The sequence below is a fragment of the Pseudochaenichthys georgianus genome, unplaced genomic scaffold (genome assembly GCF_902827115.2).
Source record: "Pseudochaenichthys georgianus unplaced genomic scaffold, fPseGeo1.2 scaffold_428_arrow_ctg1, whole genome shotgun sequence".
Classification (NCBI taxonomy): domain Eukaryota; kingdom Metazoa; phylum Chordata; class Actinopteri; order Perciformes; family Channichthyidae; genus Pseudochaenichthys; species Pseudochaenichthys georgianus.
In genome coordinates this window covers 115,263-142,390 of record NW_027262993.1, presented here as the reverse complement: position 1 = coordinate 142,390, position 27,128 = coordinate 115,263, and the positions used below count along the sequence as shown (strand labels likewise).

At 42.2% G+C, this 27,128-nt stretch overlaps 2 protein-coding genes across 3 annotated transcripts in view; both read left to right on the top strand.

Annotated features, from left to right (window-relative positions):
• LOC117442430 (uncharacterized) overlaps window positions 1-6,653 on the top strand; it is an 11,072-nt gene extending 4,419 nt beyond the window's left edge. The window contains exons 3-4 of the mRNA XM_071202417.1: window positions 476-491; window positions 5,472-6,653. Of these exons, the coding sequence (XP_071058518.1) occupies window positions 476-491; window positions 5,472-6,184 (729 nt within the window). The 3' untranslated portion in view covers window positions 6,185-6,653. The remainder of the gene's footprint in view (window positions 1-475; window positions 492-5,471) is intronic.
• Window positions 6,654-23,626: 16,973 nt separating this feature from the next.
• The window catches only part of LOC117442435 (histidine N-acetyltransferase-like), a 36,239-nt gene continuing 32,737 nt past the window's right edge, over window positions 23,627-27,128 (top strand). The window contains exons 1-2 of one of the 2 annotated variants that reach the window (XM_034078431.2): window positions 23,627-23,699; window positions 25,002-25,085. In XM_034078431.2, the coding sequence (XP_033934322.1) occupies window positions 25,036-25,085 (50 nt within the window). In that variant the 5' untranslated portion in view covers window positions 23,627-23,699; window positions 25,002-25,035. The remainder of the gene's footprint in view (window positions 23,700-25,001; window positions 25,086-27,128) is intronic. The other variant, XM_071202418.1, reaches the window with a different exon arrangement.

Here is a 27,128-nt window from a genome sequence, read left to right as displayed (position 1 = left end):
AAGACAGACAGGACGTAAACACTAAAGGGAACAGCAGAAGAAGACAGACAGGACGTAAACACTAAGGGAACAGCAGAAGAAGACAGACAGGAAGTAAACACTAAAGGGAACAGCAGAAGAAGACAGACAGGACGTAAACACTAAAGGGAACAGCAGAAGAAGACAGACAGGAAGTAAACACTAAAGGGAACAGCAGAAGAAGACAGACAGGAAGTAAACACTAAAGGGAACAGCAGAAGAAGACAGACAGGACGTAAACACTAAAGGGAACAGCAGAAGAAGACAGACAGGAAGTAAACACTAAGGGAACAGCAGAAGAAGACAGACAGGAAGTAAACACTAAAGGGAACAGCAGAAGAAGAGAGACAGGAAGTAAACACTAAAGGGAACAGCAGAGGCCTGCACTACGAAGCCGGATGTTCTCTTAGCGGCTAACTCTAGCTTTCCGGTCCTAAGACGCTGGTTCTCTTTTTAGCGGCTAGATCTCCATGGTAACTGATGCTAAGCAGCTAACCTGGTCGGGACCAGGTTAGGTTGCAGGCTAAGAGCTCAACTCAGTGAAAGCACCGCCTGCTGACCAATCAGAGCTCAGTGTGCGGAGTCTAAAGCGATCAAGTCATATCACAGGAGAAAGGAAATACAGAAAGACGGCCGGCAGAAATCACGACTGTGTGAACGTGAACATGAACAGAACATCTCCTCCATCTCCAGAGCAATCTGACTGTTAGAACATTAGCGCTAAGAAAGCTCTTAAATATCTGCCTCAGCGTCAGAACCCGGATCAGAGTACACTGAGTCCAGTCCGCATCAGTACCCGGATCAGAGTACACTAAGTCCAGTCAGCATCAGTACCCGGATCAGAGTACACTAAGTCCAGTCAGCATCAGAACCCGGATCAGAGTACACTAAGTCCAGTCAGCATCAGTACCCGGATCAGAGTACACTAAGTCCAGTCAGCATCAGAACCCGGATCAGAGTACACTAAGTCCAGTCAGCATCAGAACCCGGATCAGAGTACACTAAGTCCAGTCAGCATCAGTACCCGGATCAGAGTACACTAAGTCCAGTCAGCATCAGTACCCGGATCAGAGTACACTAAGTCCAGTCAGCATCAGTACCCGGGTCAGAGTACACTAAGTCCAGTCAGCATCAGGACCCGGATCAGAGTACACTAAGTCCAGTCAGCATCAGTACCCGGATCAGAGTACACTAAGTCCAGTCAGCATCAGAACCCGGATCAGAGTACACTAAGTCCAGTCAGCATCAGTACCCGGATCAGAGTACACTAAGTCCAGTCAGCATCAGTACCCGGATCAGAGTACATTAGGTCCAGTCAGCATCAGAACCCGGATCAGAGTACACTAAGTCCAGTCAGCATCAGTACCCGGATCAGAGTACATTAAGTCCAGTCAGCATCAGAACCCGGATCAGAGTACACTAAGTCCAGTCAGCATCAGAACCCGGATCAGAGTACACTAAGTCCAGTCAGCATCAGAACCCGGATCAGAGTACACTAAGTCCAGTCAGCATCAGTACCCGGATCAGAGTACACTAAGTCCAGTCAGCATCAGTACCCGGATCAGAGTACATTAAGTCCAGTCAGCATCAGTACCCGGATCAGAGTACACTAAGTCCAGTCAGCATCAGTACCCGGATCAGAGTACACTAAGTCCAGTCAGCATCAGTACCCGGATCAGAGTACACTGAGTCCAGTCAGCATCAGTACCCGGATCAGAGTACACTAAGTCCAGTCAGCATCAGTACCCGGATCAGAGTACATTAAGTCCAGTCAGCATCAGTACCCGGATCAGAGTACACTAAGTCCAGTCAGCATCAGTACCCGGATCAGAGTACACTAAGTCCAGTCAGCATCAGTACCCGGATCAGAGTACACTAAGTCCAGTCAGCATCAGTACCCGGATCAGAGTACATTAAGTCCAGTCAGCATCAGTACCCGGATCAGAGTACAGTAAGTCCAGTCAGCATCAGAACCCGGATCAGAGTACACTAAGTCCAGTCAGCATCAGTACCCGGATCAGAGTACACTAAGTCCAGTCAGCATCAGTACCCGGATCAGAGTACATTAAGTCCAGTCAGCATCAGTACCCGGATCAGAGTACACTAAGTCCAGTCAGCATCAGTACCCGGATCAGAGTACATTAAGTCCAGTCAGCATCAGAACCCGGATCAGAGTACACTAAGTCCAGTCAGCATCAGTACCCGGATCAGAGTACACTAAGTCCAGTCAGCATCAGTACCCGGATCAGAGTACATTAAGTCCAGTCAGCATCAGTACCCGGATCAGAGTACACTAAGTCCAGTCAGCATCAGTACCCGGATCAGAGTACACTAAGTCCAGTCAGCATCAGTACCCAGATCAGAGTACACTAAGTCCAGTCAGCATCAGTATCCGGATCAGAGTACATTAAGTCCAGTCAGCATCAGTACCCGGATCAGAGTACAGTAAGTCCAGTCAGCATCAGAACCCGGATCAGAGTACACTAAGTCCAGTCAGCATCAGTACCCGGATCAGAGTACACTAAGTCCAGTCAGCATCAGTACCCGGATCAGAGTACACTAAGTACAGTCAGCATCAGAACCCGGATCAGAGTACACTGAGTCCAGTCAGCATCAGTACCCGGATCAGAGTACACTAAGTCCAGTCAGCATCAGTACCCGGATCAGAGTACACTAAGTCCAGTCAGCATCAGTACCCGGATCAGAGTACATTAAGTCCAGTCAGCATCAGTACCCGGATCAGAGTACACTAAGTCCAGTCAGCATCAGTACCCGGATCAGAGTACATTAAGTCCAGTCAGCATCAGAACCCGGATCAGAGTACACTAAGTCCAGTCAGCATCAGTACCCGGATCAGAGTACACTAAGTCCAGTCAGCATCAGTACCCGGATCAGAGCACACTAAGTCCAGTCAGCATCAGTACCCGGATCAGAGTACACTAAGTCCAGTCAGCATCAGGACCCGGATCAGAGTACACTAAGTCCAGTCAGCATCAGTACCCGGATCAGAGTACACTAAGTCCAGTCAGCATCAGTACCCGGATCAGAGTACACTAAGTCCAGTCAGCATCAGTACCCGGATCAGAGTACATTAAGTCCAGTCAGCATCAGTACCCGGATCAGAGTACACTAAGTCCAGTCAGCATCAGTACCCGGATCAGAGTACACTAAGTCCAGTCAGCATCAGTACCCGGATCAGAGCACACTAAGTCCAGTCAACATCAGTACCCGGATCAGAGTACACTAAGTCCAGTCAGCATCAGGACCCGGATCAGAGTACACTAAGTCCAGTCAGCATCAGTACCCGGATCAGAGTACACTAAGTCCAGTCAGCATCAGTACCCGGATCAGAGTACACTAAGTCCAGTCAGCATCAGTACCCGGATCAGAGTACACTAAGTCCAGTCAGCATCAGTACCCGGATCAGAGTACACTAAGTCCAGTCAGCATCAGTACCCGGATCAGAGTACACTAAGCACAGTCAGCATCAGTACCCGGATCAGAGTACACTAAGTCCAGTCAGCATCAGTACCCGGATCAGAGTACACTAAGTCCAGTCAGCATCAGTACCCGGATCAGAGCACACTAAGTCCAGTCAGCATCAGTACCCGGATCAGAGCACACTAAGTCCAGTCAGCATCAGTACCCGGATCAGAGCACACTAAGTCCAGTCAGCATCAGTACCCGGATCAGAGCACACTAAGTCCAGTCAGCATCAGTACCCGGATCAGAGCACACTAAGTCCAGTCAGCATCAGTACCCGGATCAGAGTACACTGAGTCCAGTCCGCGGCACATCACTTCCTGATGTATCACATCTCTCCTGATCCGAGTCCCTGAGCGTGTCTGGCCGTGCAGCACTCACAGCGCCACAGACTGGATGAAGCATTATGTCAGCAACACGTTGAGTTGAGGAAACTCTGAGTCAGAGGTGATGAGAGTCAGACGGTGTGTTAGACGGGCCGTGATATCATGAACCTGCTGATGGACGCATTCCAACACTCGCTCTGCTCCAGCTGTGTTCACCTTGCAGCTGCAGCTCTGAGGCTTTGATCCTGATCAAGTGTTTGAGTCAAGTTTAAAGTTTAACTTCTTCATGTGTCTAATATTAGAGTTCACTTTTCATTCAGGAAGTATGACGCTGCGCTGTCAGTGCGCTTCTCCATGTCTGTGATTGGTCGATGCTCCAGATACCACCCCTCTCATGTGAACGCGCACCTAGCTAGAGAGGACACGGCTGGCTGAGCGATCCACTTGATAACCCGTGTCGTAGGACCGCTTAGCGAGAGCGCGTATGTTTTGGATTAGGCCAACCGGCTAACTCCAACATATCAGGTTAGGTTGAACCGGCTTCGTAGGACAGAGGCCTCTGGAGTAGACAGACAGGAAGTAAATAATAATAATAATAATAATAATAATGGGTTTCATATATAAAGCACTTCATATTTTATTTCAAAGTGCAACAAGCAGTGAGCATGAACAGTATAAATAAACATTACACAGCACGGTAGAAATAATAAAAAGCAATAAAAAACAAACAAGAGAAATAAAATATAAATAAAAGGGTGGTAAAAAGGTCGAGGCAAAGGCTCGACTGAAAAGATGGGTTTTGAGGCCTTTTTTAAAAGCCTCCACGGTCTGCGGTGCTCTCGTGTGGTCGGGGGGGGTGAGGAGTTCCTTGAGGTAGGGAGGGGCAGTTCCATGGACACACTGGTGGGGGAGGACGGAGGCCTTGAATTCGATCCTCAGCTCCACGGGGAGCCGGTGTAGTGCTTTAAGGATGGGGGTGATGTGATCATATTTGCGCACCCTCATCAGGATCCTAGCAGCGCTGTTCTGAATGTACTGGAGCTTCTGGATGCTTCTGTTAGGGATCCCGATGAGGATGCATTGCAGTAGTCCAGCCTGGAGGAGACAAAGGCGTGGACCAGCTTTTCGGCCTCAGACAGAGTGAGTGTGGGGCGGAGTTTGGCGATGTTCCTGAGGTGGTAAAAGGAGTTCTTGCACAGCTGTTTAATGTGGGCCTCAAAGGTCAGATGGGCGTCCATTTTAACACCCAGGTTGGTGACTATTGAGGAGAGGGTAATGTCCTGGCCGGAGAAGGTGATGGTGGTGATGGTGGATGACCGAACCTGGTGTGGGGTGCCAACTATAATGGCTTCGGTCTTGGAGCTGTTGAGTTTCAGGAAGTTCTGCTTAGTATTTTGAATATTAGTAAATCTGTGGGTTATTGTTCGTTGTTTGGTCAATTAAATGTCAGAAAATAGTGAAAAATATCCATCCCATTTACTCAAAGTCCAAGGTGATGTCTTGAGATATCTTCCATATATTCACTTTAGTATGATATTAAACAGAGAAACGCAGGAAATCTCTCTATTTGAGAGGCAAAAAAACGGTATTTTAAGACTATTTTGCATAAAAATCACCAAGAAATGTGTTGATGTGTTCCTGCAGGATCGGCGGTGCAGCTGTCGGATACAGACGACAGTGAAGCTGGACCCTCGGGGGAAACGAGGCTCTGGGACCAGAACAGTGAGGTGGCATCGGAGCGTCAAAACTCCCAGAGTGCACCTGGGTCTCCAGGCCGAGGAGGCGACTCTTCAGACGTTGTTTTTGACGTGGAGTCGGACTGTGAGTCTCCGGATAAACCATTCCTCGTCGTTGGGGCGTCGGGAGGAAAAAACTCGCTGCTTCCCGGGACTTCTGAGCTGAAAATAGGCGGGTCTTTAATCTCCTACGACTCAGATATCTGCTGTTCCTCTTGGACCAATCAGAGCCTGCCGTCTCACCGACTTCTCGACAACAACAGATCCGATATGAACGTCCCAGCTTTCCCGTTAGCGCTCCAGTTCGCAGGATCCCAACTGGACCCAGTGGAGATGAATCAGTTCTGCAGGGATCGTCGTTTCGTCTGCAGTTACTGTGGGAAATGGTTTACGTCGGGGCGAAGTTTGGAGACGCACGTTCGCGTTCACACGGGCGAGAGACCGTACAGCTGCGCTCAGTGCGGGAAGCGCTTCACGCAGTCCGGACACCTGAAGACGCACCAGAGCGTTCACACCGGGGAGCGGCCGTTCGGATGCCAGCACTGCGGGAAAAGGTTCGCCGGGAAGCAGAACCTGAGGATCCACCTGCAGAAACACCATCCGGATCAACAGCAGCTTTAACCAGAAGAACACCTGTTAACCTGCCACTCCATGATCTGCGTATGTTCAGCGCCGAGGTTGCCGTTTTGTTTCTAGGGAAAAAGCTCAAAATGGTAGATTATTTCAACGACCAATCAGGTAACAGCTTAACTGGCTGTTTTCACAGCAAGGCTCTGCAGGATGAGCTAAAGGGGCGGGACATCTGTAAGCGGTTGACCAATCACAACAGAGCCGGCCAGCTAACCAATCAGAGCATACTGGGCTCTGGTTTCAGACAGAGGGTGAAAGGAGGTGCTGCAGCACAGACAGTATGATAAATATAAAGAGCTTTTTGAACAGTAGAGCATGGAGACACTGCATACTGATATACACCTGAACATCAGCAGGAGAGGACTCTTTAAAGTAGAGACACTATATACTGATATACACCTGAACATCAGCAGGAGAGGACTCTTTAAAGTAGAGACACTACATACTGATATACACCTGAACATCAGCAGGAGAGGACTCTTTAAAGTAGAGACACTACATACTGATATACACCTGAACATCAGCAGGAGAGGACTCTTTAAAGTAGAGACACTACATACTGATATACACCTGAACATCAGCAGGAGAGGACTCTTTAAAGTAGAGACACTACATACTGATATACACCTGAACATCAGCAGGAGAGGACTCTTTAAAGTAGAGACACTACATACTGATATACACCTGAACATCAGCAGGAGAGGACTCTTTAAAGCAGAGACACTACATACTGATATACACCTGAACATCAGCAGGAGAGGACTCTTTAAAGCAGAGACACTACATACTGATATACAACTGAACATCAGCAGGAGAGGACTCTTTAAAGTAGAGACACTACATACTGATATACACCTGAACATCAGCAGGAGAGGACTCTTTAAAGTAGAGACACTACATACTGATATACACCTGAACATCAGCAGGAGAGGACTCTTTAAAGTAGAGACACTAGATACTGATATACACCTGAACATCAGCTGGAGAGGACTCTTTAAAGTAGAGACACTACATACTGATATACACCTGAACATCAGCAGGAGAGGACTCTTTAAAGTAGAGACACTACATACTGATATACACCTGAACATCAGCAGGAGAGGACTCTTTAAAGTAGAGACACTACATACTGATATACACCTGAACATCAGCAGGAGAGGGACATTCAGTTCTCACAAACACTGTGGAGAAACCTGCTGTGATTTACTGTATGTATTTCTATTTTGAATTTGTAAATACCTGCTGTTAATGTTCATTTGTATTTTTACTAGATTTGTATCTTACTGTATATTTTACATATTTGTAACTTGTGTGTAAGGCTTGATAACACTGCTGCTGTGGCAAAATAATTTCCCAATTAGGATAAATAAAGCATCCATCTATCTGAAATACTGCACATGGATACTGTAAAGCTGGAATCACACGATCAGCGGGGAAGCGGCTAACAATTGTTGTTTAAAGGGGATCTATTATGCAAAATGCACTTTTGTATGTCTTTTATAATATGTGTCAGGAGACTCACAAAGTTTCAGAGACTACAACCCTCTCTCTTTTCCTCCTTACCCACATCTCTAAAAAAAAAAAGGATCCACAATTTGGGTCCTATGACTAAGGTGACCAGATTTTCAAAATTAAAACCGGGGACATTTTGAGTTTTGCGGTCAATATATCATAAACATATCCAATTGACTTCACTGTTAAAGAAAAAAGGAGGACAATTCTGGTTCAATGTAATTCGAACATTTTAACTGTTGGATACAAACAGAAGGACGATAGCTCATATATGAGACTTCAAAGGTCTTTTATTTTGAAACTCTACATCAGATTGTCCTGATTCTCTCTGAGTGACTAGATGAGGTGTCCTGCTATCACCCTGGAGTGAAATAAGTCTTTGATAATTTCACAGTTTTTTATTTATTCTTGTAAAAACAGAAGGACGATAGCTCATATATGAGACTTCAAAGGTCTTTTATTTTGAAACTCTACATCAGATTATCCTGATTCTCTCTGAGTGACTAGATGAGGTGTCCTGCTATCACCCTGGAGTGAAATAAGTCTTTGATAATTTCACAGTTTTTTATTTATTCTTGTAAAAACAGAAGGACGATAGCTCATATGAGATTTCAAAAGTATTTTATTTTGAAACTCTACATCAGATTGTCCGGATTTTCTCTGAGTCACTAGATGGGGTGTCCTGCTTTCACCCTGGAGTGAAATAAGTATTTGATTGACTTCGAATGGCTCTTTGATTATGGACAGTTTACATTAAAATCTAAATATAGATGGACAATAGATCTAATTTGAGATTTTAAACAGCATACATTTTAAATTGTGCTTCAGAAAGTAATGTTATTTTAGGATTCTTGTGAGATGGTGTCAACATCAATTGAAATAGTCACCCAGTGGAAATGTCAGATATGTCTTCATAACTGTATCTTTACATTGTGCATTCACTCAGTTATAATGTGGTAGTTATACGTAGTTTATTTTAAATTATTATTGATCACATTATATAGTACATCTTTCTTAATTTAAGCTCCAGTATATATGAATATGTTTGGTGTGTTTTTTAGGTATATTTCTTATTGACCGAGTAAACGCTTTTATTTTGAAGGCAGTTTTTACAGGCCTCTATTTTAGGGTGACCAGACGTCCCCGTTTTCCGGAGACAGTCCCCGTTTGTATTGGCCTGTCCCCGGTTGAAACTGTCCCCGGAAATGTCCCCGTTTTTTAATATACGTTAAAAACACATAGCAAGGTGAAATAAAACGTTTCATGTCAGGAAACACTCGGTACACAGACTACGGTCAAGCCAGCCCGCACGTTGTATTGCGGTGCGCGAATATCCTATGCATTACGGTAGAGGCCTGTACTGTACTGTACCCGTGGATATGCTCATATTCCTAAAAGATAACCTTGGTGATGCTGAGTGAGTGAGTTAGAGTTGAGTTACTTGAAAAACTAAAGTGAAACTTGATTTATTCTTTGCAGGGTCTGATTATTATATTGTTGACACTTTAAAATACGACTATCCTACTAACATGCTGTACAAATCAGATTTATTATTTAATAAAGACGTTTTTTTTTTTAATTCACATTTTTTTCCTTTATTTATCAATATTGCGATAAATATCGTACCGTGGACTTTTTATGGCGATATTATCGTACTGTGAGTTTTTGGTATCGTTACATCCCTACAATCTACAGAATAAAATATAGAATGAATTGAATGATGAATAAACAGTGAGGGGTATGAATACACTAGATATACACAGCAGCCTGTGAGCAGTATGAACAGTGTGTATGAATATGCTAAGATATATAAAGTATGAAAACGGTAAGCAGTGCAAGTAGATATATAAAAGATATAGATATTAATGTCATGATGATAAACATTGTGGAACAATGATGAAAAATGTGAATGGAAGTGGCGACGTAAAACTGACACAAAACAACAAAAAACGTTTGTGGAGCCAATTGGAGAGCTTCATCAGCAGCACGGGGAAAACCCCAAGTCGAACAAAATTACTAACCATCATGCAACACACTAGCACGACAGCGGTCGCAATTGCGCAGGTCTGCGTCGGTCTCGCTCATCTCAAACTAGTCTATCGTCTCCAGCACACGTGACACATCCCAACCTATCGTCTCCGTATACAGTCGTCTAGCTCAGTGTTTCTCAAACTTTTTCATACCAAGGACACTTAACCAATACAAAAACACTCGCGGACCACCTAACTCCACAAATATCAAAAAACACATCGTTTTTCTAGAACAGATTACAAATCACCTGACAATGGTACAAACAAGTGGCAACGTGTTTGATGAAGGTGTTGCGCTGGTCTATATCATGCAATCAAAGGTGAAACTTAATCTCGCTCCATTGCGGAGATATTCCCGCGAGAGTGCGGACAACTTTAATTCATTTATTTATTTCAAATGTGAAATGTTACCAATATACTCATGGACCACTAGGGGGCGCTCACGGACCACCAGTGGTCCGCGGACCACACTTTGAGAAGGGGATTCAGTGAATCCCCTCTCGCAGCTGTGTGCCTGTGTATTCAGTAGGATGTCTGCAGGAGGCACTTAGAGTTGTTATATATACTGTATATAGTATCTACAAGGGGGTAGTGGTGGTCTAATGGATAGTGAGGTGGGCTGAAGATTGGAAGGTTGTGAGTTCAAATCCATCCTGGAACACCACCACTAGTGTGCGCTTGAGGAAGGCACTTACCCTTAGTTCCTGAATGTCCCTGTAATTGTAAGTCGCTTTGAATAAAAGCGTCAGCTAAATGAAATGTAATGTAATAAGCCCCTCATCATCATATCATAGAGGTAGGGGAAAGTGCTATTTTTTTACAAGTGGGGGGTGGACCTCACCTCCTCTAGGGGGGTCCGGGGGCATGCTCCACCGGGAAGATTTGTTTTAAATGTTGAAGTTAAAAGCATCAATCTGTTGCCAGATATTTATTTTGGGGGTGCTGTGGGGTAGCTTGATGTTTCATAGAGGGTGCTCAAACATTTAGGGTTTCCCATTAATGTACCGGGCGCTACAGAGGAATGTTCTACTGCAACACTCCCCACGCAGACACACAGTGTGACGGTTACAATGAAGGCTCGAGGCATATAGGTGTAAGCAGGGGTAAAGTGCTGTTTTTATAGGTGGTGTGTGGACCTCCCATAGGGGGGTCCTCACCTCCTCTAGGGGGGTCCGGGGGGATGTTCCCCCGGGAAGATTCATTTCGAAATATTGAAGTTAAAAGCATCAATCTGGTGCACTTTGAGAGCAACATGAGAGATCTATGGATACATCTCTCAACACCAGATGAAACAGAACTGTTAACAGATTTATTTTTGCTTTATGGATATTTTACAAATCACTCCCCTTTCAAACTGTATTCTTGTTTTACTGCCATATAGTATTTCATACCTGTTTTTCTCTTATTTTTGTATAACTATATTGATCATATAAAGGAGTGCCTTGGAAATACTTGTTTACATAAATTGTGATCAAACTGTTTTGAGACCCACGGAGATAACTTAGACTAAAGTGAACGATCTAAACACTGAGAGAGTCCTTTAGTTCACTGAGCTGACGTTATCTGACAGGAGGAGAGGACTCTCGCTTCACCTTGTCATAGAAACAGCTTCTAATATCCGTTAGCGCAGCTAGCTAACCAGATGCTAACAATCTCCGGTACCGGTTCTCTCTCTCTCTCTCTCTCTCTCTCTCTCTCTCTCTCTCTCTCTCTCTCTCTCATTTCTTGGGGTTGCTTAGCAGTTGCTAGGCCAAATGTTGGTGTTGCTATAGCAAGGCAAGGCAAGTTTATTTATATAGCACTTTTCAACACAAGACAATTCAAAGTGCTTTACAAAAAATGAAAGACATTAAGAAAATGGCATTTAAAATCAGTCATTAAAAAGAAAAGCTAATAAAATAAACATTAAAAGAAAAAATACATGGATAAAAGTTACAGTGCAGTTTAAGATATGAATAGTTCAATTAAAAGCAGCGACAAAAAGAAAAGTCTTCAGCGTGGATTTAAAAGTAGTCAGAGTTGCAGCGGACCTGCAGGTTTCTGGGAGTTTGTTCCAGATGTTTGGAGCATAATAACTGAACGCTGCTTCTCCATGTTTAGTTCTGACTCTGGGGACAGGAAGCTGACCAGTCCCTGAAGACCTGAGAGATCTGGATGCTTCATAGTTTAGCAGGAGGTCAGAAATGTATTTTGGGCCTAAACCATTCAGTGCTTTATAAACCAGCAGCAGTATTTTGAAATCTATTCTTTGACACACAGGAAGCCAGTGTGAAGACTCCAAGCTGGCGCCGCCCCTGCATCCGCGGTGAACACGAGCGTGAACGCAGCATAAGTCCAACTTTTGTGAATGATAATAATGCTTATTGTTTTCTGCAGGAGTTTTTAACATGTTCTGTTTCATAAGGAAAGTTTACCGTGTGTGGGAACGAATGTTAAAGTGTGAATGCTTTGTGCAGAATTCATGACCGTCCTGCCACCATTACCACCGACGATGAATAACCTGAACATTCAAAAGTGCGTTTTTATTTTCTTTGATGTTTTTGTTCTTTGAATTCAATGATTTTGACGCTGCACCGCGTTGACATTGTTCAATGCAGCTTTTAAACATGATTACCAGCTTCTTGTTACATGTTTGAGCTTCTTCTGCTCCTCGTTTTGTTTTCTTTCAGATTTAAAAATGAATGTGTATTATGTTAATGAGTTGATGTGGAGTGTCCTGAAGTAATAGGGTGACCTCTGCTGGATCAAGGAGATGTTTTTAAACAATAATTCAGACAAATGGAAAGATTTGAATCAGAACAACAAGTTTTAGTGAGATTAAAGAAGAACAATCAATATTTGGAAGGAACATTTCTGCACCAATTGTACACGGTTCTTTTTTTAACTGCTCTGGTTTTCGGTTTTCTTCTTATTTTTACATTTGTATCTAATATTAGTTTCATTTTCATGCAGTTTTGAAACACAGAACCTGATACTGATGTGTGTTTGATTACATTTGATGACATATGGAGACACTATTCAATAATCAACAATAAATAAATGCTGTTCTGCCTCGAGTCTTGTCTGTCGTGCTTTTCGTCAGACTTTATTCTGACTTCTCTCAGAGTAACTAAGAAGGACATATTGTATATTTTACTGCATGACGTTGATCAGACAGAGCTTTAAGTACTAGCAACCTTTCAGGTCCAGACATTTGAAATAAAAACAGGACACGCATATATAATGTTGTTAGTTGGTTGTATTGTTAAACCAGTGGTTTCCAAAGAGTCTCTTTTTAACAGTTACACCAAAGAGACCGTTTCCACTTAAACTCCTCAAACAATTAAATAAGAATGAGAGTAATCGAGGGTTAATCAGCAATAGTTTCCCAATAATTCTCCAAAGAACATAGAAGTGTCTCTTCCATTGGAAATGATTTGAGATGCACCATCTTGTTTACAAACACTAAAATATATCATAGTTTAAAAAAACGGAATTATTCAACACGGGGGAATAATTCCTTCTTCCGTTTATCACAAACATTAATATCATCTGCAGATACATGCTGTTCGTTGGACAGAAAGGACATCTGTAAACAAATAAATGATGTTTAACACTGAGATGTAGTGGGATAGACGATAAACGAGTGAATGAAAGAATAATAGGAATCAAAAATATAAATTACAGTAAAACATAAAAGGATTGGTTAAGACACGGAGTAGCTGAATTGACTAGCTGTTTGTGATTTTGTTATTATTATGGGATAGATCATTCTGGTCTGCACTCCAATCCAGTAGATGGCAGTATTCACTTTCAATGCCGTTTTTTTATTTATTTTTATGGATAATGAAATACAATCATTTTTAGTAATGTATGTATTTGAATGTACCTGTAGTCCTCCCTCCAACACTGTAGATGGCGGTAAAGCAACTTTAATGTTATTTAGCAGTCTGTCGATACAATCTAAAAATACAAATAATTATTTTAGTGTATTTATTTGAATTATTTTCTTTACTTGGATGGATAGTGAGATAGACAATTATAGTCAAAAAGTATTCCTATTTATATATTTATTTTACAGTAGGTGGCGGTAAGATAAGATAAGAACTTTATTGATCACAATTTGAGAAATGTTTGTGTTGCAGCAGCATATGTACTGTAATGCACCTCCAATGTTAGTGAGCAGTCCACCAAGTATTCCCTTTCGAATTTTATTTTAAATTTGTATAAATATTGTCTATTTATTGTTATTGTTATTATTATGTTGGATAACTCAGGGCCTATTTCCTTTTTTTCTATTATTTTCTTCCTTATTCTTATTAGTAGCACTCCGCCATTAACACCAAGAAGAAAAATAATTATTTTAGTGTATTATTATTGTTGTTTTTATTACTTTTATGGATACACAATTCTAGTTATATTCTATTTTAAATTGTTCTCCCTATTTTCTTTATTATTATTTACTTTGTTTAGTCCAACACAGTAGAGGCCTGTACTACGAAGCTGGTTCAACCTAACCTGATATGTTTGAGTTGGCCGGTTGGCCTAATCCAAAACATACGTGCTGGATCGCTCAAGCCAGCCGTGTCCTATCTAGCTAGGTGCGCGTTCACAAGAGAGGGGTGGGATCTGGAGCATTCGACCAATCACAAACATGGAGAAGCGTACTGTGTCTCAGGCCCATTCCCAAACCTCCCCCTACACCCGACCCCTCCGTTTGCGCGTTCACGCGGAGGGTCCGCCATATTGAGGGCTGTTCCAAAGCAACGAGTGTGGAGCGGTGTGGAGGGGGAGTGGGCTTTCAAGCCCTCAAACAGCGAGTCTGCAGCGGTGCTGACTTGAGACCGGTCTCTCCCTGACCGGAGTCACGCTGTGTGTGTCCTCAGGAAACACGCTGTGTACAAGTAGTTCCAGCAAACATCTGCTGATAAACTGCGATGTTAGCAGCCTCATGATGACCTCATATGTTTTTCACTTAGGATCAAACCTGTGTTTAGTCTAGAAAAAGGTAAATGTGTGCATTTTATTATAAAGTTGTGTATATTTACAGACCGTTGCAAAAACTAAGAAGCTTATAAACATCAGGTTTAAAACTAAAAGAGCTTTGAAACACAATGAAAGATGTTTGGAGTTTTATTTGAGTTATTAATTTAAACTCTTTGTCTAAGAGATGCTGATTTGAAACCGTTGTTACAAACAGTTACGGCACTTCCTGTTTCTGCCGGAGAGAGGGGAGGCCGTCCCAAAGCTCGCTGCTGTGTTTACTCCCTCCATCTGACAGGAGGAGCCTCGTTGAGCTGCGAGTGAGGCTGCAGACGGAGTTCACCCCGTCACGGAGGGGTAGGGTCGAGGGAGTGGTTTGGGATTGGGCCATAGTCTGCTCCATCATTCACCAGTAGTTTTCCATTCCCCTGTCTCACCTGTTCCGACCCTGCCTGTCCCCGACCTGCCTGCTCTGCCTGTTCCCTGATCCTGCCTGTCCCTCGACTATCCTGTCTGGCCTGTTATCCGCCCTTAGCAAAACAATCTATAACATCCTATAGAATCTTGTAGAAATCTATAGCATGTTATAGAACATAGTCGTATTTGTAAGCCATGCTAAAGAATTCTATAGAATACTATAGAAATCTCTAGATCATTCTGTAGAATACTATAAATGTGTACCTTTCTATAAACTTCTATAATTAAAACTATAACAATCTAAAGAATTCTATAGGACAGAACCGACTCATGACATATCTGTAGAAATCTATAGAAATGTGTAGAAATCTATAGCATTCAAAGAAAACATGCATGACATTTTCTCTCTGATGCAACCTATACTAAATTCTATAGAATTCTATAAAACTCGTCTTTAAATTGGAATAGAGAAAATCATAGTAATCTACATCATTGTGTGGAACTGAGCTGCTTTGCAAAAGCTGTATGGGTCCCTTTGAAATCTTTACAACTGTATACTGGATTATGTGCCCAATTAAATTATGTAACCTATACATAACATATACAACCATACAACATATTGGAATGGAACTCTAAACTGAATGAATGTCACTGTCCTTGTAATCTGATGTAAATGTTCCAGGATTTCTGTGACTGCATCTGTATGTATACATTGATCACTTTTGTTATGTAACTAATTATCTGTTACAACTGGAGATTAAAGCTAAGTGACATAACAATATCTATTGTTAGTGTGAGTCTGTTACAAACAACTCATTGGAGTCTGCAGTACTCTACTCTGTTTTGCAGTCTATTATACACTGTAAGAAAATATCGTAATTTTACAGGAAATAACTGTAAATGTTTATAGTAATTATCATGTTTTTTTAAATAACTTGCAAAATCCTGTAAAATGGCAGATATTAACTATAAATTAACAACCCAAAACATTATTTTCAGTATTTTGACAATAACCACAAATAACGTTTATTTCCTTTTTTTTACAGTAAATTTACTAAATAATATTTACAGTATTTTTGCACTTTCAGAAAATAAATGCAGATGTCCGTCAAATAAAAAGTATTATCTGTAATTAAATATGTAACTCTTAATATAAAAGTGTATTACTATTATAAGACTTTAAGATTTTCTTTGTAATTTTAAGGTAATCATAAAACTGTAAAAAAAAGCGTCAAATAAAAAAAATGTTATTAAAACCTTTTTACATACATAATTTTCTCAATATTCGATTGAATCCACCACAAACACAAAATATCCAATGTTGAAACAAAAGTAAATAAATATGTTCTCACTAAATTCCTAACTTACTATATTGTAAACATCTACAGTTGACAATATCATTAAAAAAAATTAAAATGATAGAAAGTGGAGACATTTCTGCAGGGAGGACCAAGGTTTAAAACACACACTGTTATTTACTCAACAAGTCACAGTTATCCTTGTTTTATTTATGTTGCTGTTTTTTCTCTCCCATTGGTCAATACACAGTAATAAGCCTTAGTTTTACAGTATAATGTATGGTTTTCGGATTCTGGCCGACAGCCAGAGCTACGGCAATTGAAATAGAATTCAGCCAAAACACGGCAGACAAGTCAGGCATGTTTGGAATGAGTCCACAACACTCCTGATTGGTTAATATAAACGTAATCGAAGAAACCTGCCAATGAGAACTGTCCGCGCCTGTCGTTCACATTTGAAACATCCACGTCAGTTTGAGTGGGTCTCCTCCTGCGAGCTACAGCTGTCTGTATGTCTGCTGCAGGATTTTATGGATTAATATCGGGATCGTTTTACACGTTAAATATGAGCATCGGGACGTCAACAAAGAACAGAAGACTTGAGATCTGGTGAGTCCTGCAACTGTAATGGAGTTAAATATGTATTTAGATAATCCTTAGTTTGTGAATGTTTTATTTTTTATTTAAGGTTACGTTTCTTCTTCTAGTTAGCTGAGTTTCTTCCCGTTAAGTTGGTATTCATCATTAATAGGTTGTTAAATGTTAAGAAGCCCTGACATGCTGTTTCTTGCAAGATGTTGCGCCCGGGAACCTGGCTTAACAGATGGCTGCTAACGTTAGCTTACAGTTTATTGCAGTGCTGCCCCCCCCCCACTCTCTCGTCTCCAACACGGGAGAATTACACATAAACATGCAGCGGGGTGTCACAATGTTGTCGTCAAGTTTAATGTAAAGTTTCACAGCTTTCTTATAGCGGAATCTAGTTTGTTAATGTTCAGTAACAGCTAGCATAGCATAAACAGCTAACCGCTAACGTTCGGCTAACTTGCTAGTTAGCTCTGCTCTATATATTACAAGCTAACATGACTAGCTAATGTCACACTGTGTGAACTAAAATACTTTTTGTATTACTACATCATACATGCTTGGTCCAAATCAATGCTAAAATGTATTATTTTTGAAAATGTATAGTAAAGAAACACTCAGCCATGCATGAAATAACATGGCAAAAATAATACGGGTAATGTTTGACCCATGTTGTGCCTTAGAAGTGTAGTGATACAAACATGATTTTTATTCAAAAAGTAAGAAAGGGAAAAATACAAATTTGGTGTTGATCCAAAACAGGTTAATTGAGGAATACCTGGAATCCTGAATGGTTAAAGTAATTTATTGCAAAGATATTTACAATTAAAACTAATTCGGGTCACTTTTGACACATGTTGGTTGTATGTTGTGTAACAAAGGGTTAACATGACGTCTGTGATGTTCACTCTTTTGACAGAGCACCAGTGGACAGTGAGGACTATGGAAGAGAAGATGTGATGGCTTTGTGTGGAAAGCTGCTGACGCCAGCCTGTGTCCCTCATCAGTCTCTCCAGGCAGCACCCAGCTATTCTTCCATCTTGGAGATGAAAAGACTTTGATATGTGAGTAATAACTAACTTGTGTCTAACATAGTATTGAATGTGGTTTAGTAAAGTATTTAAAAAATACCCCACATTGTACATGTACAGGACAATCAGACCTTGTTCAATAAAGATCATAAGACAATTGTTTTGTCTTTGAGGTACAGCCGCAGCAGAGAGTCTGAGTTTGAAGAAAGCACTAACATTTTATTTAGTGTTGTTTAATCAATCAATATTTACTGGTCTTGAATTTCCTCACTGGATTACAAAATGCTCGAATCTTATAGTACAGGGACATTATGCAGATTTCATCACCTGAAGATGAAAATATAGATTCATCGATATGTACCATTTTAAGGAAATAGACAGTTGGTGGTATTGACCAAAACTCCGCAGCTGTAGCTAGGCGCTGCTAATGAAGACTCAAGTGCTCAATTTGTTGGTTTTTCTTTATTATTAAGAATTGAGCAAGCATATCTTCATCTTCGAAATCCCAGTTGTACTTCGCTAACACGTAGTGCCTGGGAGGGTGTGTTTGATTGTTCCCACCCTTACCTCACTTATGGACTAGGTCATGTTAGACAAGCAATCCAGTGGTTAGTTTTAGGGTCACCTCCATTGTTTTATTTTTTATTTATTCACTTTAAGAGAAAGGGATTTCAGAAACAAGTCTTCCAAGTTTGGCTCGAGGTAAAATTAACAAAAGCTAACTGTTGTTAGACTATGTTCCCCCCTTCTAAACTTATGAAATAATCAATGTCCTGATAATAACATCCATCATTATGGTTTACTAATAGTTATCACTTCACTTCCTCCTCCAGCACCTGTACACAGCAGGAACCTACGCCAGGATCCTGTTTGTGGACTTCAGCTCTGCCTTCAACACAACCCTCTGGCTGGAGGCTGCGCACCATCAGGACCAGAACCTCTCTCCATCAGGACCAACACCTCTCTCCATCAGGACCAGAACCTCTCTCCATCAGGACCAGAACCTCTCTCCATCAGGACCAAAACCTCTCTCCATCAGGACCAGAACCTCTCTGCATCAGGATCAGAACCTCTCCATCAGGACCAGAACCTCTCTCCATCAGGACCAGAACCTCTCTCCATCAGGACCAAAACCTCTCTCCATCAGGACCAGAACCTCTCGGCACCTCAACAAGGCCCGCCCCCCCCACTGACACTTTACCTCAGCCACAACGCAGACTCTGCATGGAGATCACAGGATGGTAAATAATGCTATGTTTAAATATTGCTTACTGCCCATATTTTATATTCTATAATTTATTGCATTCTATTTCTTAATATAGTTCGCTATCTGTGTAGTTTTTACATTTTTTTATTTGCCAGCAGATAGTGGGGGTGGAATTAGATGAAGATAGAAATACACTCAAACTCACCAAGTCACCTTTCAAAAAATAAAAATGGCAAGAGACGCCTCGAATGGGGTTTAATCAGCCTGTGTGACAACTTACCGCCACCCGTCCGGAGCGCCAGTCAAGAAACTAATGCAGCAGCAGTGCGGGGTTCAGACGCCTACAGCCGAAAGATCTGTGGACAAACTTATCTCGTGCCCTCTTTTGGTCATGTGCGCGCATTCATGTGTGCTGGAGGAGGGGCTCTGTGAGGAAGTGGCAGATTTCCCCCCGGTTTGACTGCAAAAGACTCTCACTCGAGATGGTCTCTCCAAAATGACCTACCCCTACCTTTAAGAACAATTAACACACACACACACACACACACACACACACACACACACACACACACACACACACACACACACACACACACACACACACACACACACACACACACACACACACACACACACACACACACACACACACACACACACACACACACACACACACACACACACACACACACACACACACACACACACACACACACACACACACACACACACACACACACACTCACACACACACACGTTTGGAGTTGGCCTTTGGTGTGAGGATTTGAGATAAGCATGGGATGTTAATCTATATGTTGATTAAGACACTCTCTGTGAGGGGCGAAGGAAGAGGGACGGGGGAGGAAAATTCAGAGGAGGAAGAAACAGAAAACATAACTTGTTTGTAAAACGGACAGCACGTCAGTTTCAAGAAAGATGACACCGTGTTTATGCATGACATGCAAAATATCTTGAAGCCCTATACAAATTGTTTTAAAAAAAAGGTACAAGTATATTGTGTTGAAAATATCGCAAAAAGTCGTAATATTGTATAATGTATTAGTTGCATGTTTTATTTTGCTAGAAATCACTATGTAGTTTTTCAAAAAATATAATGGAAAAAGTAGAGAAAGACAAAAAAAACAAAATATCGCAGTATGTTGAAATAATATAAAAAAAAGTAATGTTGTGTTTAAAATAACATGAAATAAATCAAAGTAACGCCTCTAAAAAACATATATTTAGAAAAGTAATGTTAGTCATGTCAAGTTATCAAGACTGCTGTGTTTCATCGAAACAGTGTTAAAATCACAAACTTGCCTTTTAGAGAGACATAAAGAAAACTAATTCCTTACAAATTAATGAATATTTTACCCGGTTAAAAAGGTTTGCATCCATTAAAGTGTAACTAAAAGTATCTTAGCAACACAAGAAAAGAGAATAAAGCATTGATGTCAACAAAACTGGATTGCTCCAATGAAATAATAAATAAATAATTTCAAAAAAGTGCTTTGAAAGAAAATGTATTCAGATAAAGTATTTTATTTTCAGAAATGTTTAAAGGTTTTGCATACATAAAAAGTGTATCTTACAGTTCCTTTGTGAGAGAATTACACACAAATCTGCAGAGTGTCACTAAAAAGTTTTTACACAGTGACTGACATTCTGTATGGGGGGTTCACAGCTGAGCTGCTGCAGGGGGGGGAGGGCGTTGAAAAGGGGGTGAGTATGTTTGGCTCTCAGGGGATGGTGTGTTAAGAGTCAGATTCTTAACGAAATCTTTACACATAAATTTGCTGAGTGTCTGTAATATAAAAAAAATATCCATAAAGAAAAAGAAATTCTGCTTACAGTTCTGTTTCAAATGGGTGTTGAGAGAGGTATCCATAGATCTCTTCATGTTGCTCTCAAAGTGCACCAGATTGATGCTTTTGACTTCAACATTTAAAAAACAATCTTCCCGGGGGAGCATGCCTCCGGACCCCCCTAGAGGAGGTTAGGGCCCCCCCCACTTAAATCATGTCCACATGGATAGGAAACTAAATACATTTGCACACATCTTGTGTCCATATCTTTCTGTTTTGGTGGTCATGCCACAACCGTGCACGTTTAGGTTTTTTAAGCAGAGGTTGAGTTCAATCATTTGTACGGCCCTCAGAGGATGTTGTAAAAATTGAAATGGCCCTTGAGAGGAAAAAGGTTCCCCACCCCAGCTGTAATTCATCATTTGTAAAATATTATACTACATGGGCTGTATGATTAAATCTTGTACCGTAAATGTTGTATTAAATAAAGTTAATATTACCGACGTTAGATTAACGTCCCTGTAGCTTATTATTGCACTAAGAAGCGTATTGCACTGTATATGTGTATATATATATGTGTGTATATATACAGTGCAATAATTCTTTCATGCTTAATGAAGCTCTGTTGGATATCACTAGATCCTGTTACAGCGTAATATAAGTACATAACGATTGATGTGTACATTAGCATAATTACTAGCTAGCCGCTAGCTGCTAACTGCCGCCTCGTTAATATCAAATCCATCATAATAACAAATCATTACCATGCTGTCTCCTTCTGGATAAATAAAGTCTTATGTTATCTTATTTTATCTTGTCTTACAGACCATTTACATGCACTAACACCTATAGAATGCACTACAGGCAGCAAAATTAGACGGCAGATTTAAACAATGGACGAATAAAGGCATCACTTCATACTCTTTAATATCCTCTAAGGGAAGTTTAAATGCCTTTCAACAACTCACAGACACTTACAAATTAAAGAACGTTTCCTATTTTCCTATTTAAAAATATTAAACCAGCAGGAGAAAAGGGAATGGGTCTGATCCAGACATTCATTAATGCTTACAAAGGCAACACTTACCCCTAGATTCCACCGGGTCCGTCTGCGGCGCGTTACGGCTGCGCCGCGGTTTTGGGTTAGAAAAATAGACTTCAATCGTATTTCGAGCGGAGCCCAGCGGCGAGACGCTTCTGGGACGCTTCTGGGCCGTAACGCGGCAGGTGGAATAGCACCCATTGACTAGAATGGCCGCGATCCTAGCGGACGCCGCGGCGCAGCCGTAACAGTGACGCAGACGGACCCAGTGACGAACCACTTTTCATTGGCTGACTTTTTTTGATTTATGATATTGTGTTTTTTTCAGATTGGATAAATCTGCCACATTGTCAAAGATGCTGTTAATGTCCCACACAGCCTGATTCAGGCCATCGTTACTGTGGGGATATGGGGTGGATAGAAAATGGTCTAATTGGGATTGAATTGTTTGATGTCTGATTGCTTTCTGGTACTCGTCCTTGCTATTGTTTGTCCATCTATAAGGTTGTTTGGAATAGTTCAGTTTACTGGGTTCTGCTGCGTGAGGGTCTGTTACTGTCTTCTTAATGGAGAGTGTAATTTGACTATGATCAGATAAGGGTGTTAGGGGGCTGACTGTGAACGCCCTCAGACAGAAGGGGTCGAGGTCTGTGATGCTATAATCTACTGAGCTATTGCCAAGAGGAGAGCTGTGTGTGTAGTGACCAAAGGAGTCCCCTCGAAGCCGACCGTTAACAATGTACAGGCCCTGCGTTCGGCACAGCTGCAGTAGTTGCCGCCCGCTTTTGTTGACAGTTTTGTCAAAGTTGTTCCTGTGGGGATGTGAAGGGAGGGGAGTGCTGATTTGGCCAGGTATATGTTTGTCTCCCTGTGGGCTAATAGAATCTGGTTAAAATGAGATAAACTCCCAAATCCCTGGTTGTCAATAAATAGGTTGATTTAAGAACACATTAGATATATGGGATTTCAATATACGATATTTAACAATTTTACATAACAGTTTTTGTTGTTGTTGTTGTTGTTGTTGTTGTTGTGTTCAGTGCTTTGATGCCACGCCTTCAGATAAAGGTGAACAGTTTATCAGAGACAGCATGTGTGCTACTGATGTGGTGTTTGGATACTAGGACCCCAAAGCTATAAAGTTTCAATGTGTTTAATAAAGAAAGCTAGTCCAAGGCAGGTACTGAAGACAGCTGGCTGCAGAAAGGTCCAGAAAAAGGGAAAACGTCCCGGGCCAAAACTCAAAAAGTTGCTAAAAACTGCAAAGTGAACAAAGCTAGACTAAAAGCTGCAGAAAGGCATTCTGGATCGTCCAACATCATTTAATTCTCTGGCAGAGAAGTGAGGTGAGGGCCAGGCTCTTAGAGAACATGTGTGCCTCACCCGCAGCCGGGAGAATACCAGCCACGCCCCTGTCACACACCAGCCCTGCAGAGGAAGAGAGACAGAGTAGTGAGGGGTAAAAGGAGCAAACAGGAAACAACACAACAACCAAAAAACCCCACGCATTAACATAACTCCTGAGTCTCCTGCTCCGTGTCTCTCCGTGTCTCTCCGTGTCTCTCTGAAGGAGAATCAACGATCTCAGGCTTTTCTCAGCAAACAGCAGCATCTCTGGTGAGTTTCCTACAAACCTCAAACAGACTGAATACTTCTGTGAGAACCACAATCTGATCTAAATAAATCTCAAGGTAGGACTTTAAGGAAAACCAGAACTGGGATCTCGTCTAACGTCACGGAGTGCACTTCATTTGTCTTTGTGCTTGTGTATTGTATGTTTTTGATTGGATATTGGTACTGGTAAATTTTCTGTATTCTACATACGTTGGTATACAGATATCATACTTCTTTCTGAAATCTCCCAGTTGCAAGGCAAGGCAAGGCAAGGCAAGTTTATTTATATAGCACTTTTCAACACAAGGCAATTCAAAGTGCTTTACAAAAAACGAAAGACATTAAGAAAAGGCATTTAAAATCAGTCATTAAAAATAAAAGCTAATAAAATAAACATAAAAAGAAAAAATACATGGATAAAAGTTACAGTTTCTTCTTTTTTGTTGGCCCTTAACATTTAGCTTTTGGTGATATTACTTTGATATGATGTCAACAATGCTTTTGATAACTCTCCCTAGTTACAGTGGCGCAGGGTTTCTGATCAATGTCGTAGAACACAATGTGAAGAGATCAAGGACACAGGAAGAGCCAACATGCTGAATCCTTTGCTGGTTTTAGAACTCATTCCTGCGCCACCTTTTGGCATATTTGATATTCAAGAAGACGTTGACCTTGTTCTTATATAACAGAAACTTAGACTGTGAGGAGGATCAGACAAAAAGTATTCAGTCTTTACTTCAGTAAACGTACCAATACCATTAATGTTAAATACTCCTTTCACAAGTAAATGCATTTAAAACCACACTTAAAGGTGGGGTAGGTACGTTTGAGAAACCGGCTCGAGATACACTTGTTGTTATATTCCATGGAATGCTCTTAACATCCCAATAGCAATGAATATCTGCTTTAAAGCCGTGGCGCTGTAAAAAGCACGACCAATCATCTGAGCCGGCCCGGCTAAAGTAACTGGACGGCCTACCTGCCTGTCAGCCTTCCATCTGGGCACACACTGATCTCGTGCCCTCATTGGTCGTGTGCGCGTTCGTGTGTGTTGGGGGAGGGGCTCTGAGAGGAAGGGGCAGATTTTCTCCGGCTGTGTATTTTCTAGCACTCGAGCTGCTTTCTCCAAAATGACCTACCCCACCTTTAAACTCACTTTTAAAGTATCAAAAGTAAGGGGACTAATTTAGCAGGAAAATGGATTTCATATGTGCTCTATTATAATATATGACATTATTGATTGTTAATATTGTTGTAACAGTTAGCATTTTACGTCAGTTACTTATTGCTTGTTGTAATCGACAGGTGACACACACTGCTCCTCTTTGTGGAGTAAAGCATGTTCCCTTCCTACCTGCTCTCACACGCAGCCAGCTGCTCTCTCTCCAGGTATGTGATGGCTCCCTCCCTTCTATATCTTTAGGGCAAACAACATGCTGGTAACTGCAGAGGCTGCTTCCTCCTTCAGTGCATCAACCTGGTTAACTCGTTTTTTTAGACATTGTGTGTGAAGTAATGTGTATATCACTAGACTGAGCCAACACTTTTACTTTGCTCAGAGAGCTTTCTGTCACTGCAGTGAGTGCTGTTTTGACTGTTGGGTTGTTCATTGTTGAATCATTACATTACATTACATTACATTGAGCTGACGCTTTTATCCAAAGCGACTTACAATAAGTGCGTTCGACCAACAAAATACAAACTTGTAGAAAACGGAATCATATAAGTACATCAGGTTTCATAGAGCAAAACATTTCAAGTGCTCCTCAACTGGCTTTAGAGGAGCCAGTCCTTTGTTAGTATATAAGTGCTTTGTTAGCAGTTCTATCCTCGAGGTGGAGTCGAAAGAGATGAGTTTTCAGTCTGGAAGGTGTGTGAGCTTTCTGCTGTCCTAATGTCAATGGGAGCTCATTCCACCATCTTGGAGCCAGGACAGCAAACCCACGTGTTTCTGCTGATGGGAACTTGGGTCCCCCTCGCAGCGAGGGTGCAGCGAGCCGGTTGGCTGATGCAGAGCGTAGTGCACGTGCTGGGGTGTACGGTTTAACCATGTCCTGGATGTAGGAAGGGCCAGATCCATTCACAGCATGGTACGCAAGTACCAGTGTCTTGAAGTGGATTCTAGCAGTTACCGGAAGCCAGTGGAGGGAGCGGAGGAGCGGCGTGGTGTGGGAACATTTAGGAAGGTTGAAGACCAGACGAGCCGCTGCATTCTGGATGAGCTGCAGAGGTCGGATGGCACATGCAGGTAGACCAGCCAGGAGGGAGCTGCAGTAGTCTAGGCGTGAGGTGACGAGAGCCTGGACCAGAACCTGCGTGGCTCTCTGGGACAGCTGGGGACGCATCCTCCTGATGTTGTAAAGCGTGTATCTGCAGCAGCGGGTTGTAGCAGCGATGTTTGCAGTGAAGGACAGGTTGTTATCTAGGATCACACCCAGATTCCTTGCAGTCTGGGTCGGGGAAACAACAGAGGGGCCGATGTTGATTGTCAGGTCAAGAGTGGGACAATCTTTTCCCGGAAGGAAAAGCAGTTCAGTTTTGTCAAGGTTGAGCTTGAGGTGATGAGCGGACATCCACTGAGAGATGTCAGCTAGACAAGCAGAGATGCGTGCGACGACCTGGGTCTCTGAGCGGGGAAAGGACAGAATTAGTTGGGTGTCGTCAGCGTAGCAGTGGTATGAAAAACCATGCGGGCTAATGACAGATCCGAGCGAGTTTGTGTACAGGGAGAAGAGGAGGGGACCAAGAACAGAGCCCTGAGGGACCCCTGTAGTTAATTGACAAGGGTCGGACTCCGACCCTCTCCAAGTGACCCTGTAGGTGCGGTCTTTGAGGTATGAGGTGAGGAGGGAAAGTGCAGAGCCTGAAACTCCAAGTTCTTGGAGAGTGAAGGAGGATCTGATGGTTCACCGTGTCGAATGCAGCAGACAGGTCCAACAGGATGAGGACAGAGGAGAGGGAGGCTGCTTTAGCCGTGTGCAGTTCCTCAGTGACAGCAAGGAGGGCAGTTTCTGTGGAGTGACCTGCCTTGAAACCAGACTGGTGCGGATCCAGAAGGTTGTTCTGATGGAGATAACAGGAGAGTTGTTTAAAGACAGCGCGTTCAAGTGTTTTAGACAGGAACGGGAGGAGAGAGACAGGCCTGTAGTTTATAACCTCAGACGGGTTGAGAGTGGGTTTCTTCAGGAGAGGGTTTACTCTCGCCTCCTTGAGACTGTTTGGAAAGTGACCAGAAGTTAGAGAAGTGTTGATGAAATGGGTGAGAAACGGTAGAATATCAGGAGCGATAGTCTGAAGGAGGTTTGAGGGATAGGGTCCAGAGGACAGGTGGTAGGACGGGCAGAGGTAATGAGGGTAAGAACCTCACTTGGAGAGAGAGGGGAAAAGGAGGTCAGTGTGTGGGTGAAAGGAGGGTCTGGTGACCCAGCGGTG